The sequence below is a fragment of the Lynx canadensis genome, chromosome B2 (genome assembly GCF_007474595.2).
Source record: "Lynx canadensis isolate LIC74 chromosome B2, mLynCan4.pri.v2, whole genome shotgun sequence".
NCBI classification, from domain to species: domain Eukaryota; kingdom Metazoa; phylum Chordata; class Mammalia; order Carnivora; family Felidae; genus Lynx; species Lynx canadensis.
Window position 1 is genome coordinate 99,419,150 of NC_044307.1, and position 19,106 is coordinate 99,438,255.

Consider the following 19,106-nt stretch of genomic DNA (forward strand, 5'->3'; position numbering starts at 1 on the left):
TATCGGGACTGTAAGGACCTTGCAATCATCAGGAACAAGACAGATTCCTTCAGCTGTTGACTTGAACTCACTGTGACATATTGAGTGCCTGCTGAGCCAGAAGCAGCTGCCACTGGGAGGAAAGGGGAGGCTGCCACGGAGGGAGTGCAGAGACCCCCCTTCTTTGCAGTGGGCCAGATTGCAGAGCATGGGAAATATTCGATTTGGTTCTCCTTCTTAGAGAGGATGTGCTGTGGAAGGGCTTGCTGTAAAGACTGATGCACATCTAGAGCAGTATGTTTTATGTCCTTTCTTGGCAACCTGACCTGATTGGGAAATATCTCCTGGATGGAGAGTAACTACTCTTTCAAAGGTGGTTTAAAATATACTGTTTATTCATAACAATGAATAAACCATAACCACAACCACAACCATAACCATAACCATAACCACCTGTGGGCTGGGTCCTGATGTTCAGCATCCCCACCACTGGTGGGAGTTGCTGTTGGGTCTCTCTACCTGTTAAGCTGAGGGCCCCTCACTGATCCTGAATCTCTGCGTTGTGCCAAAATATACCTTGGGGTGCAGTCTCAGGACTGGCCTCCGAGGTGCCTCATTGGTCTTAAAGTCACAGGTTCCAGTAATGGGGCTCCTGGTCTCCAGTTCCTGGGTGTTCCTAGCTGCACCCACCCTTTCCTATTTGATGAATCCCAACATAGGCATTTTCTTTCCCTAGTAAGTATTTGGAGTTAGGAACAAACTTACATTCAGATTTTCCTGAGAACTCATTTTATAATAGTGCCCTCTGAACTCTGCTGCAAATTTCAGTGACTCAGTTACAGAACAATCAACGAGCTCATATGATTCGGCCAGGCTGATAGGGCAGAACTGTCCAAATTCCCCCAGGCGAGAAATCAGTTCTTGAGGTGTGATACATAACTTGTCAATGCATGCAGCTTTTCCTATTAGTAACAGATTATTATTATCCTTTTTTTTTCATAGAAAACACAGTGATTTTAGAAGTTAAAATAAATGCAAGGACATATGCATCATACAAATGCATACACATTGTAAAATTCCAAACAATAGAGTAAAAACTAAAAGTTTCTCTTCACACTTTCATCTTCTCAATTCATCATCCCTCCAGGGAGTAATCACTGTTGAGTTTGTATCTCTTTCAGACTTTTTTTTCTATATACTTACATATACACATTTATTTTTTGCATATAGTATGCTTATGCCACTATACTGTAAACATTATTCTGCAACTTGCTTTTATCAGTTAGTTGTGGTCTTTGACATCTTTTCATATCAGTTTATACGATTTACCTAATTCCTTTTAATTGATGCTTAGTATTCCATTGTATAAATATACATATAGTTTACTTAGTCATTTACCTGTTGATGAATGTTTTGGTTGTTTTTAATTCTTAACTATTATAAATTATATATATGTTATAAGCCATATATGTATGTGTGGATATATATATATGTATAATATCTATACATATATAGACATATATATGTAAAATATCTATACATATATATGTATATGCATATATATATGTATAGATATTATACATATATATATCCACACATACATATATAATATCTACACATATATATGTGTATGCATATATACATACCCACTTACACACACACACACACATAAATTTGCTACATATTTTAAAATTTTCCATGGGGTAGATTTCAAAATTGCCAATAGTTTGTTGACATGATGCTACTGACACAAACCTCCCGTGTGCTCAGATGAGAAGGGAAGAAACATTTTACAAAAGTGACTAGGTTTACCATAAAGAGTCTATTTTTTTTAAGTTTATTTATTTTTGAGAGAGAGAGAGAGCAAGAGAGAGAGAGCACGAGCGGGGAAGGGGTAGAGAGAGAGGGAGACACAGAATCTGAAGTAGGCTCCAGGCTCTGAGCTGTCAGCACAGAGCCTCACACGGGCCCGAACCCATGAACCATGGGATCATGACCTGAGCCGAAGTCGGACGCTTAACCGACTGAGCTACCCATGCACCCCAAAAGAGTCTATTTTATTTTATTTTTTTTTATATTTTTTTGTTTATTTTTGAGAGACAGAGAGACAGAGCACAAGAGAGGAGGGTGTGCAGAGAGAGAGAGGGAGACACAGAATCTGAAGCAGGCTCCAGGCTCTGAGCTGTCAGCACAGAGCCTGACGTGGGACTCAAGCTCACAGACTGCAAGATCATGACCGAGTCTGGACACTCAATGCACTGAGCCACCCAGGCGCCCCTAAAGAGTCTATTTTAAAAAAGAAGAGCCCCAGGTCCTTCAATGAACAGTTTTAAGAGTTTTCTCCCCAATACCACACTGGAATGGGGATTCCAAAAAAATATGAGATGTTCTAGAAAATGAAATCATTTTTTATACAGCTTAGTTACAGTAAGTAAATTTTGATCCCCCAATACATTTTAATGGTCCCTTTAACTAGTGAGAAGTTTTACCTTTTAAAAATTATTATTATGACTAGGAAGGTCTTAAATTAACTATAAAATTATGAAGCATAAATCATACTTTGTTATTATTATGCCTCAGAAGATCTTAAATTAACTATAAAATTATGAAGCATAACCCATACTTCATTATGTGACGATGTAAACATAAAATTTATCCTTAGGATTGAAGTGATGATCTGTAAGCCAAGGAATGCAGAAGATTTCTGGAAACAGTGGAAGCTAAGAGAAAGACATGGAACAGATTCTCTCCTAGAGACTTCAGAGACAGTATGGCCCTGGTCACACCTTGATTTTGAGCTTCTAGCCTTCAGTACTATGAGAGAATAAATTTCTGTTGTTTAAGACACCCAGTTTAAGGCCCTTTGTTACAGCAGCCTCAGGAAACTAAAACAATTGCAAAATATCATGACTTCTGTCTTGTTGGCATTCTTTCTTGCCTTCTCAGCTTGTTCACTCGATAAGACAAGCTGCCATGTTGGAAAGGACTACATGGGAAGAACTGAAGGTGGTCTCTGGGCCAACAGCCAGCAAAGAACTGAGGCCCTCAACCCAACAATCCTCAAGGAACAAAATCTTGTCAACAATACATGAACGAATGTGGTAGTAGATTCTTTCTCAGTTGGGCCTTCAGGTGAGACAATAATCCTAGACAATACCTGGATTAGGATTGTGAGAGACCCTGAAGCAGAGAAGCCAGTTACACTGTGCCTGGATTCCTGACCCACAGAAATTGTGCGTGCATGTGTGCATGTGTGTGTGTGTGTATTTTATGCTGCTAAGTTTTAAAATAATTTGTTATGCAGCAATAGATAAACTAATACATTATTCACCTGTTGTTTATGACACAGATGAAAAGGCTAAGCCCTAATATTCCTTCCCTACAAAGGATATTAAACTATTATAATACTACAGTACTATGGTATAATAATATATTGTATTATTAAAGAATATAGTATTACATAGTGCTATAATATTATACTATATGGTACTACAGTATTACAATCCTAGATTGCTCTTTAGCTCAGTTGTGCTTAACCTCACCAATCCTGACAGGTTTCGTGACAGGGACAGGGTAATTTAGAATCATATGACTACAAGTCCTAAAAGATACTCAAATATCTCTTCTTCTGATTTTGGGGTATTCTTGATGACATCTGGCAATAACTACATATTTTATTCTGATGTAATAAGCAGAATGAGGTAGAGTCTCTTTAATCTTCTAGCCCTGACCTTGCTCCATATCATTAGAGTAAACTTTGGCTCCCCGATAGAAGATCATTTGAAAAGCATACAAAGGAAATGTGGAATGAAAAAACAAGTCAAGACTAATTTTAAACAATCAGGTACAGGTTAGATTATTAGATGGAAGTTGAAGCAGAAGATCAACAGGGTAGACTTCTATCAAACTATTCAAGGCAGAGGCATGTATATATGGAGTAATAAAGTGGATACCATGGTGCCTCATCCAGATCCCTCTTTCAGGGCTTATGCGGCCATCCCCCAGATGCTGGCAACATCAGTGCTGATGGGTCACAGCTGCAATGGGAATTGCCCATCTGTCATAGGTTAACCCCTCCCCCACACCCTCCAGAGTGATCTGTGTTGAGTGGCAGGCCAATGGAGGGATACAGAACCTGGGTCCTCCCCTCAATCTGGGAAACTCTGAAGGCCCATCCTAGCTCCAGAGCTCCCCTATCTGCTGAGGCTTCTATTTGCACCACACAGCAGGTCAGTTTCTCCCTCTGTCCAATTCCAGTGTCCTCACTCCCCTCAGGTGTATCTCCTGATTAGGGTTGCCAGATAAAATACAAAATGCTAAGGGAGTTTAAATTTCAGATTAACAATGATGAGTTTTCAGTATTTTTTTAGTATTAGAGTATTGGCAATATTTGGGACACACACTAAAAAATTATTTGTTATTTATCTGAAATTCAAATGTAACTGGGCATTCTGTATCTTTGTTTGCTTAATCTGACAACTCAAATCCTGAGAATACTTTCTGATTAAGCTTCTGGACACAACTTTTAATCTTGAATCTGTTTCCAGGGAGCCGAATCTAAGGCAAGGAGGGTGAAATCGGGAAACAGAAATGAATGATTCACAATTTTTGCTTTCAAAGTCTGCGATGTAGTGTTTTACTAGTGTAATGCTAGCCAAAACTCACTGCGAGTTGGTTTCTCAAAACTCAATTCTTTTTTCCCTGTACTCGTCATGCCGTGTAATCCTCAGGGAAAAACAAATTCCTGGTCTGCAGAAAAACAGGAACCAGGGATACTGATTATACCCAAAAAATGAAGCAAATCAAGCCTAAATGATGCAGAATCCTCATTGCATTTTTCCTTGTACAAGATTCTCTTAGTCACGTTGCTCTCGTACCTCATTACATCTTCTCTGTTAAACAAAGTCGCTAACCAAATGTCTCTACAGATAAATTCTTTGGAGTCATCACTCTTTTTAGAGATATCAGATATAGATAACTTTCCTTTTATTTTGTGTATTTCTAGAGAAAAATCAAGTAACTTAGAGGAATATATTTTCTTTCATGGATTCCAAATATATATTAAAAGGCATTTATGCTTACATTTAGTTTTTTATAGACTCAACATTTATCTAATACCGTAACAGATATAAATACTAAAAATAACTTTAATTCTAGGTTCATAAACAAAATTTTGCCAAATGTCATTCCACAGACCACTGCTTTCGTATGACTAGCATTCTTGAAACTTAGCTTCTTACGTGGCATTCCAAACACTATAAACTCTTCTAGTGAGAGGCTATGTATTACTTTTATGTGCTACGTTCACATAGGAATTCAATAAATGATAGCCTGAGTAGTGGCAGTCATTTATTAGAACAGTTTACATGCTCCAGTAACTGGATAGTACCATATACTTGAAATGCTGATTAAGATCGTGGGAACAAATGTTCAAATTGAATGAATTATGGTAACAAGAGTCAGGCATGTGTAGACTTTAATATTTTATTATATTTTAATAACAAGGTGTTTTCTTACCTGCGTTTATTCTTTCCAGGTATGTCTGCATATAGTTATTCACCATTTGAACTTTCTTAATGACTTCATTCCACACCCACCATTTGCTGTGAAATCCATCAATCACATACCAGTTCTGATGTTGTTCTTGATAATATTGCCTAATCTCATTAATATTTTTGCGGTGTTTTGAGTTTTTGACTGCCATAATTTGTGTGCTATTGTGCAGTGGATAAGGCAAACTAATAACGAAACAGAATGAATGGAAAAAGTTGTAAAAAACATACTTGTTTCCTGGATGATTAAAGTTCATTTCTTTATCATTGCTTTCATCACACACATTACCTTGGTTCCTTTTTTTTTTCCAGGAACAATCTTTTGAAAATCTCCTTGGAAGGCACATCCAGCTCAAAGATGACCATGGGAATGATTGACCTAGATTCCAGGAGGCTGATTTGATACTTAGTTACAGGATAGCCATCGATGACAACACTAACAAGGGGAAACATGAAAATAATTCCAGATTTCTTTTCTCTCATACCTTCCTTCCTGTTTTCTAGAAGCAGTCTATCTCTTTAGGAGTAGCCCCATGGCCTTCCTTGTGTAACTTGATTTATTGTCTTTGTACTTTGCCCTCTTTATCTCTATATTTTTAACTTCAGTCAGCCCAGGAGCCAGGTGTAGGGCAGCATACATACAGACACAGCTCTGAATTCATACACTTAGCATCACAGAGCTAGGCTTTGGCAGAATTCAAGAGAACACACATAATACCTTGAGCATTGTGTTATTCAATTGGCGCTATTATTTTAAGAAATGAAACAGTGGAAAGAGTATAGGTTTCAGAGGCAGACAGACTTAGATTTGAGACCTCGTTTGACCTCTCTGAGTGCCAGTTTTTAGTAAAATAGGGGAGATGATATTTAACCCTTACAGTTGTCTTAAAGACTTATAGATCTAGTATGTAAAGCAACTAGAACAGGAACTGGCACAACGAATAGTATCCTAGTAAGAGATTAAGCAAATATGGGAAAACAGTTGTGCTCTAAGCTTGCTTTTATACTAAAGTTCTGTGGGGAGGCCGGCGAGTGGGAGGAGAGACAGGGAGTTGGTGAGAGTAGCCCTGTGATATCTGAGAAAGAATGTTCCATCAGGACCCATCATGCCTCTGAGCAGAAATGACAGAGAATTTAAGTTAGTCCAACAGTCTGAGATAATGAGAGTATTACTATCAAACTCAGATGAGGAATAAAGGCTGTCCACAAATTCTGGGAGGAGTGACCCCCAAGGTCTGGAAACTCCCTCTGAGGTGGGAGCAGGCTGGGCCTGCCAGCTGGTGGTCTTCAAGAGGGGCTGGTTTAGAGGAAGTCACAGGACCCCCTCACTCCGTGCTCTGTGGCCAAGTCTCTAGGCAGTAGTTCTAAGTTCCATGGCAGAGAGAACTGTAAATTAATGTAGCCAGGCAAACCTAATAGAGAACGTTATGGGAGTGCCATTGATGTTTTGAGGTTTTTTTAATGGAGAGTAGCTCAATTTCTTTGCTTGTGAAAGGTTGCTTGAGTGACCGTCAGGATTAGAAACATTCAGGGTGATTAGGCAGTCACTATCCTGGTGTTAAGATGAAATAAAACATTTGTGACTCAGGGTTGTGTTCACTGAGATCCCTCGCATGCAAAGCTAAACACCAGGGAGGAGGTAACTCAGTTTGTGTAAGTCCCAGGGCCTTCCCTGGGGGAAAAATCTGACACCCCAGAATCTGCTCTTCTGTAACTGAAATTAAGAGAACCGGCCAAGGACTTGGTTAAAGAGCAGAGGCAGGGAAGGGCATAAAGGCTCCTACTGTAAGACAACTGTAAGTAAATTGGTGGGATTCTAGGTCAGTGACCTGGGCTCATGAACAGGGCCTTGGCTTGCCCTGGCTTCTATAACTGGGTTTGGCCAGTGGCTGTGTTGGGAGAGTCATGGTTGAGCAGAGAAGTGTAAACTAAAGAGAGAGCTCAGGAAAGGGACCCTCCTGTCCAGATGTAGCATTAAGGGAGGGGCACTGCTACCTGTGCAGAGAGCTGGGCCAGTGCGAGACCATCTCTGTTAGACCAGTACCGTCTGGGGGGCAGGGGAAGGCCACTCCTCCATCATTCCATGCGGCAGTGAGAAGGTCTACTAGGCTCTGGAAGTCACACTGGCCTCCTTTGTCAGCAGTGTAAGGCCAGAAACTTTTAGACGATACACAGGTTGCTACAGGGAATGCAGTGGCCAGCTTGCTATTCTGGCATATAAGTGTTCAAGCCAAGTTTTAGCCTGACAAGAAATTAAAAATATATAACCATGTAGGTGCCTAAGGTTTGAGAAGTAGATCTCACCCTTTACAAGAGCTTTAAACCTTGTTGAAGATAAGTGTTTTAAATTCTGTGAGTGGTTTCTTGATTTAACTCCCTCCCCACCGGCCACTCCCACTTACCCCGAAGTATTACATATACTTTCCATCAGAGATATTTCTAAGGCTTGAATAGCCAGTTCATCAGGTGCTGTCATTCCTTTATGAAGATGCCAATTTAACATGAGCGCCAGCTCTGTTTCTGGTTGGCTGTTTAATACATAACGCATCGCCTCTCCTATTGACAAGCGCTTTAAGCCATATTCACTTGAAATTTTTTCGGCAACTGAAAAAGATTAAAACTTTAAACTTACTCCATTTCACAAATTCATCAGTCAACCTTATTTTTAATTTCTGGTTAATTGATGTCCACAGTGAGCTAATCTTCTTATTCCCTGAAGAAATTTTGAAAGTCAAAATTGTTACATTTTATTGAACTAATACTGTCAAAGGTTAATCATTATTAATATTTCAGGTATGTGGCTAACGAGCCAACTCCGTGGGGTTTTTTTCATAACCAAACCAATATTTAAGTGTTTTCTTCCTTCTGCACAAGGTAGCAAAATTTTTGAGAGCTTTACATGGCATCATATGTGTACTATTTATATTTGGAATTATGTCCAAAATAATAACCTAATACTCTAATAATAGAATACTCCTGTGTGCTATTTCTATTTGGAATTATGTCCAAAATAATAATCTAATACTCCTGTGTCACCGAACATATGAAACTATATGTTTCCTCATCTATCTATTTATGGAATCCATGCTTCAATCAGAATAGCATATCCCTACACAGTTAGGTCTCAGTTAATCCTATAGGAAATAATTTTTAAAAATTATAATGGCATACCTGACATTTTAATAGTAATTTTTAACTCACAAGGCAATTTTTCTTCTGTGACTTTATCTGATATTTTCAACCATTCCATCAGGTGGATAGAATGAATATTGAAATTCTAATTTTATAGATGAGAGGACTCATGCCCACTAAAATGGAATAATCTGTCCAAAGTCACATAGGTGTTGCCATTGGTTGAAACAAGATCCATTTTGACTTCTGCTTCACCTAAATGAGACCATAGGCAATGGCTTTCAGTAACTACTAAATGTAGGCATGCTCTGTAATGGTCTATGTACCGTGCCTCATCGTGTCTGAAAACAGGAGAGTGTAGAGGACACTGAGAGAGCCCATCCTATCTCACGGGGAATGCAGATTAACTGACCACAGTTAGGGCCACCCCAAAGGGAAGCCCTTGCAAGAGCTACAGAGCCCTTAATCTTAGCTTTGCCATAAATGTTGGAATCAGACCTACTTTTTAAAGTTCTAATAACAATAAGGCTTTTATAATTTGATACCTTGTTAAAAGTTCACCTCTGTTTCAACAAAGAAATGGGAAATCAAAACAGTATGGTATTAACACAGAAACAGACACACAGATCAATAGAATGAAATAGAGCACCCAGAAATAAACCTGTGTGTATATGGTCAATTAACATATGACAAAGGAGGGAAGAATACACAATGGGGAAAAGATAGTCTTCAATAAATGGTGTTGTGAAAACTGGACAGCTGCATGCAAAAGAATAAAACTGTATCACTTACACCATATACAAAACTATACTTAAAATGGATTAAAGACCTAAATGTAAGACCTGAAACCATAAAACTCATAAAAGAAAATATAGGCAGCAATCTCTTGGACTTTGGCCATAGCAATATTTTTCTGGACATGTTTCCTTGGGCAAAGGAAACAAAAGCACAAATAAACTATTGGAACTATATCAAACTAAAAAGCTGTTGCAAAGTGAAAGTGAAGGAAACTATTGATAAAACAAAAGGCAACCTACTAAACTGGATATATCCATTAACAAAAGGCAACCTACTAAATTATCCATTGGCTAATTTCTAAAATATATAAAGAGATCAGCTAATAATACCACAAGTCAACTAATAATAATACTAAATACCAAAAATCAAATAATGTGATTAAAAAAAAATGGGCAGAAGACCTGAATAGACATTTTTTCCAAAGAAGACATAGAGATGGCCATGCAAAGATGCTCAACATCACTCATCGTCAGGGAAATGCAAATCAAAACCACAATGAGATATAACTTCATACCAGTCAGAATAGCTAGTATCACAAGACAAGAAACAACAAGTGCTGATGAGGATGTGGAGAAAAGGGAAACTTACACTGCTGGGAATTTAAATTGGTACAGCCACTGTGGAAAATAGTATGGAGGTTCCACAAGAAATTACAAATGGAAATACCATTGCTGGGTATTTACCCAAAGAAAACAAAAATGCTAATTTGAAAAGATATATGCACCCTATGTTTACTGCAGCATTATTTACAATAGCCAAGATATGGAATCAACGTTAAGTGTCTGTTGATAGATGAATGGATAAAGATGTCACACACACACACACACACACACACACACACAATGGAATACTAATCAGCCATAAAAAAGAATGAGATCTTGGGGCACCTAGGTGGCTCGGTTTGGTGTCTGACTCTTGATTTTGGCTCAGGTCATGATCTCACTGTTCATGAGTTTGAGCCCCACATTGGGCTCTGTGGTGACATTATGGAGCCTGTCTGGGATTTTCTGTCTCCTTCTCTCTCTGCCTTTCTCTTTCTCTTTCTTGATAATAAATAAGCATTAAAAAAAAAAAGAATGAGATCTTGCCATTTATGACAACATGGATGGACCTACAGACAGAGAAAGATAAATACTATTATGAAATCACTTATATGTGGCATCTGAAAAAAACAAATGAACAAATAAACAAGAAACAGCAACAAACTCGTAAATACGGAGAACAAACTGGTGGTTGCCCAAAGTGGGGTAGGGAGATAGGTGAAATAGTGAATGGGGATTAAGAGGCACACAGAAAAATAAATGAGAAATAAGAACGTTTATCCACATTTTCACCTTTGCTCTGGTTGTGGGATCCTATTTCAAATGTCAATGATTTGGTTTCTTTGGGAATTATTACATTTGTGAACATTTAGAATGTGACTATTAAAGACTCATCATGTTAGGAGGTTTAAATGGGCAAAACAAACTTTTCATCTGAAGAGCTGGAACACAAAACTCCCTTTTATTCTGCCTGGTGACAAATTTGTCTTTGACCTCTTCTTTCCCCTTCATTCTCGATTTAGTCAGTCATTAAGTCCTATTGTTTTCCTTTGAAATACCTCCTGTATCTGTCCTTTCCATTCAATTCTTATTGTGACCAACCATTGTTCATGTTGTTATCATGTTATCTTGAAAACTAATGTTTTGTTGGACTATTTGCCTTTAAAAAAAAAAGGCACAGTCCAAAGTTATACAAAATTCAAACATTATAGGAGTATAGTTTACCAAGTGTCTTTTTCAGCAATGATAGGATAATGGATTTTTACTCTTTAAACTATTAATACAGTAGATTATATCTCCATCTTTTAAAATCTTATATTAAAATATCTTAATATAATTTTATGCTAACATAATCTTAATATGCTGTTATTTGACTGTAATTATAAGTGATACTAACTTATAATTTCTTGTATTATCTTTGTTAGGTTTTGATATCACCATTATGCTAACTTAAAAATGAATTTGTACTCTTTATAACCTTTTGATTATATTGACTATAATTCTGCCCATATAAATATTTGATTATATATTTTTAATTTTTAAAAAATATTTGCTTATATTTATTGAGGACTATACTCCTTAATAACAAAAGAAACTGGAAATAAATTGGGAAACTTATTGTCTTCTTTTCTCTGCTCTGAAAAAGCTTCAAAAACACAGAAATTGTTTGAGTTTTTAATTCTATGAAAGTTTGACACAATTTTTCTCTAAAATCATTGATCCTGGACTGTTTTGGAATGGGGTAATATTTTTGAATGACTTTTCTTGAGTACTTATTATCCTATTTAGGTTTTCTATCTCCTTTTGAGTCAATTCTGAGAGTTGGTTTTCTGGAGAAGTGGCACTAGCTTTCAGGAGATTCTTTTATACTCAAGAATAACAAAGGACACATCAATAACAGAAGGGATAAAAACCATATGATCATTTCAATAGATGCAGAAAAAGCACTTGACAAAGTTAAACATCCATTCATAATAAAAACTCTCGACAAAGTAGGTTTAGAGGTAATAATACCTCAACATAATAAAGTCCTTATATGAAAAACCCACACCTAACATCATATTCATTGGGGAAAAGCTCTCAGCTGAAGACAGGAACAGGACAAGGATGTCTACTTTCACCACTTTTTTTCAACATAGTACTGGAAGTCCCAACCACAGCAATCAGATGAGAGAAAGGAATAAAAGGCATCCAAATTGGTAAAGAAGAAGTGAAACTTCACTATTTGCAAATGACATTATACTATATATAGAAAACCCTAAGGACTCCACCAAAAAAACTACTAGAACTGGTAAATGAATTCAGTAAGATTGCAAGATACAAAATCAATGTACAGAAATGTGTTGCATTTCTCCATACTAATAATGAAGTAGCAGAAAGAGAAATTAGGAAAACAATACTACTTATAATTGCACCAAAAATAGTAAGACACTTAGAAATAAACTTAATCAAAGAGGTGAAAGACCTATACTCTGAAAACTATAAAACATTGAGGAAACAAATTAAAGATGACACAAAGAAATAGAAAAACATTTCATGCTCGTGGATTGGAAGAACAAATATTGTTAAAATGTTTATACTACTCAAAGTAATCTACAGATTTAATGCAATCTCTATCAAAATACAACAGCATTTTTCACAGAACTAGAACAAGCAATCCTAAAAAATTTAATGGAACCATAAAAATCCTGAATAGCAAAGCAATCTTGAAAAAGAAAAACAAAACTAGAGGTATCATAATTCCAGACTTCAAATTATTTTACAAAGCTGTAGTAATCAAAACTGTATGGTACTGGCACAAAAACAACACGTAGATCAATGGAACAGAATAGAAAACCCAAAAATGAATCAACAATTACATGGTCAATCTTTGACAAAGCAGGAAAGAATATGCAATGGGAAAAAGATAATCTCTTCAACAAGTGATATTGGGAAGACTGGACAGCTGCATGCAAAAGAATGAAGCTGGACCTCTTTCTTACACCATATACAAAAATAAACTCAAAATGGATTAAGGACCTAAATGTGAGATGTGGAACCATAAAAATCCTAGAAGAGAGCACAGGCAGTAATTTCTCTGACATTGGCCCTAGGAACATTTTTCTAGATATGCTTCCTGAGGCAAAGGAAACAAAAAGCAAAAATAAACTATTAAGACTACATTAAAATAAAAAGCTTCTGCATAGCAAAGGAAACAACCAATAAAACTAAAAGACAACCTACTGAATAGGAGAAGATACTTACAAATGACATATCTAATAAAGGATTAGTATCCAAAATATATAAAGAACTTATACAACTCAATACCCCAAAACCAAATAACCCAGTTATGGAATGGGGCAGAAAATATAAACAGACATGTCTCCAAAGAAGACATCCAGATGGCCAACAGACACACGAAAAGATGCTCAACATCACTCATCATCGGGGAAATGCAAATCAAAACTACAATGAGATATCACCTCACACCTGTCAGCATGGCTAAAATAAAATACACAAAACAACAAGTGTTGGTAAGGATGTGGAGAAATAGGAACTCTCGTGCACTGTTGGTGGGATTATAAACTGGTACAGGAACTGTGGAAGACAGTATGGAGGGATCCTCAAAAAACTAAAAATAGAACTACCCATGATACAATAATTGCACTACTGAGTATTTATCCAAAAAATACAAAACTCTAATTCAAAGGGATACATCACCCGTATGTTTATTGCAGCATTATATACAATAGCCAAATTATGGTAGCAACCTAAGTATTCATTGATAGATGAATGAATAAAGAAGATGTGGTATATTTATACCACGTATATTTATTTATATACTTCATATATTTATACAATGAAATATTATTCAGCCATAAGAAAGAATGACATGTTGCCATTTGCAACAACGTGGATGGATCTAGAGAGTGTAATGCTAAGTGAAATAAGCCAGTCAGAGAAAGACAAATACCATATGATCTTGCTCATACATGGAATTTAAGAAACAAAACAAATGAACAAAGAAAAAAAGACAAACAAAAACCAGACCCTTTAATACAGAGAACAAACTAATGGTTACCAGATGGGTGGTGGGTAGAGGGATGAATGAAATAGGTGATGGGGATTAAGAACACACTTATCTTGATGAGCACTGAGTAATATATGGAATTGGTGAATCACTATATTGTACACCTAAAATGAACATAACACTGTATGTTAGCTACACTGGGGGAACAAAAAAGGAATAACAAAGGCAAACACATGCTTACCTGTAGTTTTCCCAGATTTTGGGGGCCCCAGAATTGCAATCCTAATGGGCATAGTAGGCTTAGGTTTGGGTTGGCGGATATATTTGATTGGGTTCTTCATAAATTTTTCTCTAGATTCCTTACTAGATAAAAAATAAATATACTGACGATGGATTACAGCATAAACTGGATTCTCTGAAGTTTCAATTGGCTTGATTGTCTCTCCTTCCCTTAGCTGCAATATGTACACAATTGAATTCATAAATTAGCTTTAAGTTATACAGCATTCCCCCAAATACATTTGAACAAATTTGTAAAATAAGAATATCTTTCTTACAAAATAAGAAAACTAATTATAACTTAATCTTAATATTAAAAACTGTATAAAAAGAACAATTTATTTTATACCCACATGCAATTGATGAAATCTGAAATACACTTCAGTTTATGAACATTATAGTTCCCATACTTCCTTTGTAATGTCTTCAGTGTATGTTTTTGCCAAGGAATGTAAAGTTGTTTGCATATATTCATGGGCCAGTTTATCCTCACAAAAAGGTCCATTCCTAAGGTGGTGTTATGGATGGAAATGTGTTCCCCCAAATTCAAAGGTTTAAGCCTAATCCCCAAAGTGACTGTTATTTGGAGACAGGGCCTTTCAGGAGGAAAAGGTTAAGTGAGGTCATAAGAGTGGGGCCCTAATCCAACGAGACTGGTGTCTTATATGAAGAGGAAGAGACACCAGGAGTACATAAGCACAGAGGAAAGGCCATGTGAGGACATAGTGAGAAGGTGGTCATCTTCAAGCCAGGAAGAGAGGCCTCACCAGAAAACTATCTCTGCTGGCAATTTGACCTTGGATTTTCAGCCTCTAGAACTGTGAGAAAATAAATTTCTGTTGTCTAAGCCACCTAGTCTGTGGTACTTTGTTATAGCAGCCTGAGTAGACTAACACAGATGGGGTCCTGGGCTATGTTTGGGGACATAGTGGTAGGACAAATCCTATAGGCTTCTCTTCCACATTTTATATAGGCAAAATCCCACTCACGTAAACATCCAGAGCAGCCACAAAAGGGAAAAATACCTAAAAGGCAGCTTAAGGTACAGATATGGAAGGATTGGGAGGAGTGGTTCCACATCTGTTTATTTGTTCAAGATGACAAATGGGTCATTAATAAAGTCAGGTTTGGATATCATTTTTAGAGCATTAGATGGCTAAGTATCAGCCCATACTTGACAAAGTATGTATGAAGCAATATGATTCAAGATTGCTCCTTCTCCAAAGCTACACCAGGACAGTTGTCACAGGTCAATGGTATTGTCAACATTATCATTCTTGGGCTGGAGTGAAGTTCATGGCTGGGAGTAAGTGCTAGGTATAAGAAGAAACTCAGGGGTGGTGTAGGAATGTCTGCTCTGTCTTACACTTGGTAATAAAAAAAGCTGAAAGTTTAATGATTCTATTTCAAATTCCCAGATTAAATGAGAGTCCTTACAGCAGTTTCTGCTGTTGCTCAAAATATCTAGCATGTATCCTTTCTCCTATGTAGGTCAGAATACCCATAGTGTCATCAAATCAGAAATATCGAACTGTCATGCACCCAGAAAGATTCCCAACAGCCCTGGGAAATGATTATTTATATGCTTAAACCCTTCTTATGACCATGCACTCATTTCTCTATAACACATTTTTGTACAATTCTAATTATATTTAGACATGAATCCTTCCTCCCTAAATAGGGTTCTGACTTTGTCTGCTTATTCCCCTTTCTCACTCATCTCAGAGAAAGGGCATGACTATCTTTCAAAAGTTTTCCAGGCCATTCTAATGCTTAACTCTATCCAATTCTCTATGGAGGACACTGTCATATGTTTCTATATTCCAGCATGATATTTGAAAAGGTTTCTCTTGACATCCTATGTATGGTTAAGATAAAGAAGATAGCACAATTAAGTAAAATTGAAACTGATTGTGTCAATATCAGCCAAGAAGGAGGTTTCAAGTAACATGCACATGGCTCCTTTTTGGATCCCATCCTCCAAAATACTTTTTATCAGTGACCAATAATAGTAATATGTATTAATAACAATAACTTTTATTGAACACTTACAAAAAACAAAACACTGTTGTAAGCACTTTATAGTAATTAACTCATTTAGTCATTGTAACAATACTATAAGGTAGGAAACTATTCTTATTCCCATTATGCAAATAGGAATGACTGAGAGGTTAAATGATTTGTCCAAGGTCACTAATAAATGGTGGCAGAGGCCATGATCTTCACCACTGTGCTATATCATTGATGGAAATAAAAAGGTACACTGATCAAGTGAATAGGTAACTATCACATGACATTCTTTTATTGTCTTTATGGCACTTAATACTATCTTTCAAGAATATATTTTTCTGGGGGCGCCTGGGTGGCGCAGTCGGTTAAGCGTCCGACTTCAGCCAGGTCACGATCTCACGGTCCGTGAGTTCGAGCCCCGCGTCAGGCTCTGGGCTGATGGCTCAGAGCCTGGAGCCTGTTTCCGATTCTGTGTCTCCCTCTCTCTCTGCCCCTCCCCCGTTCATGCTCTGTCTCTCTCTGTCCCCAAAAAAATAAACGTTGAAAAAAAAATTAAAAAAAAAAAAAAGAATATATTTTTCTGTTTATTTACTTATGCCCATCCTCACTCCCCAATCCAACTAGAACGTAAGCTCCATGACAAAAGAAACCTTTCGTTCACTACTCTGTTCCCAGGACTAGAACAGTGGCTGGAACGGTCTTAGTTAAGATTTGTTGAAAATCATCCCACATTTGAGGCTAGTGAATTCCAACTGGAGTAAATCTGTCCATGTGCATAAAAATATTGTACTTAGAATGCTTGTTATGAACATCAGTGTCACATTTCATATTGTGTCTCACACTGTATACTCTTTATACTCTCATTTTTGATCACAGTGGCCTGTTGGTATTATTTTTTCAGGGTCTTAGTACAGAACTAGGTCTTAGTACAAGGTCTTAGGCCTGGTTCCATTAAAGAATGAAAGAGGTTAAATGACTTGCCTAAAATTAGGTAACAAATTAGTACCAGAGCTCAGCTCTTTAGATGTGTCCTTTGAAAATATTTCCACTACCCATCTTCTTCTGCTACCAAGTTAAAACCAAGTTGGAATTGTGTTATCTCTCCAGATATACATGAAAGACATTAAACCCTTTGATTACTTTTCAGATGCCAGAAAATTAAAACAATCACGTTTTTATAGCTAGTTAAGAGTACTGTACAATGCTTACAATTTTTGAAATTATCCTGTCTTCTTCTTAGACATACTTAACGAAAATAAAAGAAAGAACACAGCTTTCAGGTGCATTTGCTGACATTACCTTTACAGGGTCCCAGTAGCCAAATGCACTTATATGCTTATAGGTGTAGTTCAGCATTTTCTGGGCAAGGTGTGATGCTATTGGATAACATTTTTCAAAAATGCTCTCACGATTCTCTACCAGTGGTTTCAGTTTCATATTCAAATTATATTGTACAATATGGATTTTCCGAGCTCCATTAATGAGAATTACTGGTATCATAAGCTTCTCACATTCATCCTGATGAAAAACAAATAAAGAAAACCAAATATTAAAAAAAATTTTTTTAATGTGTATTCATTTTTGAAAGACAGAGAGAGACAGAGCACAAGCAGCGGTAGGGCAGAGAGAGAGGGGGACACAGAATCTGAAGCAGGCTCCAGGCTCTGAGCTGTCAGCACAGAGCCCGATGCGGGGCTCAAACTCATGAACTGCAAGATCATGACTTGAGCTGAAGTTGGACACCCAACCTACTGAGCCACCCAGGTGCCCCAAACCAAATATTTTTAATGAGACCAAGTCTGGTCACAGCATATACACATTGCTGGTAACTGACCACTTCGGTCAAGAGAATAAGTATTTTTCAGCTTCTGAGTGGCTGCATATTGGCAGTTAAAACTTTTGACTCTCTGTGGCTTCCATGTTGCCCTTGAGTTATTAATTTGTTTTCATAATTGCAAGCGGTGCTGGCAAAAGGGAAGCTAGTCCTAAGATACACATTTCTTTTGAAATGTCAAAAAGAAACCAAGACATAAACCAACTACACTTCTTTCATTCTCAAATGTTACATTGTGAATTATGAAAAAAGGAAAAGTAATAACCTGTATTACTTGTAAATTATTCATATCTGTTTCAAATTTTTCTCCCAGTTCACCTCTCAGGCGTTCAACTGCATCAATTTCCTGTTCTTCATCTTCCTCACTCATCACTTCCTCATCTTTTGGAAATTCATCTTCAAGGATGTTGTCAATATCATCTTCCTCTTCTTCAGGCTCTTCTTCACTAAAATCTTCATCTTCCCTATGTGTCTAAGGAAGAAAATGTTCTCTTTTACTATACACATAGAATATGCACCAAATGACTCTGCTAACTAATCATCTGGAATATTTTATGTCACTGGATATTGGTTGGTATGGAATGGCAACATTTATTTAGTAACATAGTAAAGTTTTAAATATCTGGCACCCAGAAGTTTAATTCCTTCAAGATTCTGACAACATACTGATCACATAGTAAATACATAAGCAAGATATTAAATGTTATTTATGTCTATGGTTGCCAGAAAGTTCTGTTTCTTTGTTTGTTTGTTTGTTTGTTTGTTTGTTTAGAGTCTTTATTTTACTTGCAGTTAGGGAACAAAGTCATGTTAGTTTCAGGTGTACAATACAGTGATTCAACAATTCCATACATCACCCAGTGCTCATGACAAGTGCACTCCTTAATCCCCATGACCCCTTTAATCCATCCCTTCCACCCGCCTCCCTTCTGGTGATCATGTTTGTTCTCTATAATTAAGAATCTGTTTCT

General features: G+C 37.0%; 1 protein-coding gene across 4 annotated transcripts in view; it reads right to left on the reverse strand.

Moving 5' to 3' along the window:
* Window positions 1-19,106, reverse strand: part of AK9 (adenylate kinase 9) — a 131,738-nt gene that overhangs the window by 6,281 nt on the left and 106,351 nt on the right. For 2 of the 4 annotated variants that reach the window (XM_030316128.1, XM_030316126.1), the window contains 7 exons: window positions 18,401-18,607; window positions 17,601-17,819; window positions 14,254-14,467; window positions 7,934-8,135; window positions 5,821-5,967; window positions 5,497-5,717; window positions 745-941 (listed from right to left, as the gene is read on the reverse strand). In XM_030316128.1, coding sequence (XP_030171988.1) covers window positions 745-941; window positions 5,497-5,717; window positions 5,821-5,967; window positions 7,934-8,135; window positions 14,254-14,467; window positions 17,601-17,819; window positions 18,401-18,607 — 1,407 coding nt within the window. Of the gene's footprint in view, window positions 1-744; window positions 942-5,496; window positions 5,718-5,820; window positions 5,968-7,933; window positions 8,136-14,253; window positions 14,468-17,600; window positions 17,820-18,400; window positions 18,608-19,106 lie in introns of those variants that run through there. The other 2 variants (XM_030316129.1, XR_003968925.1) reach the window with 2 other exon arrangements.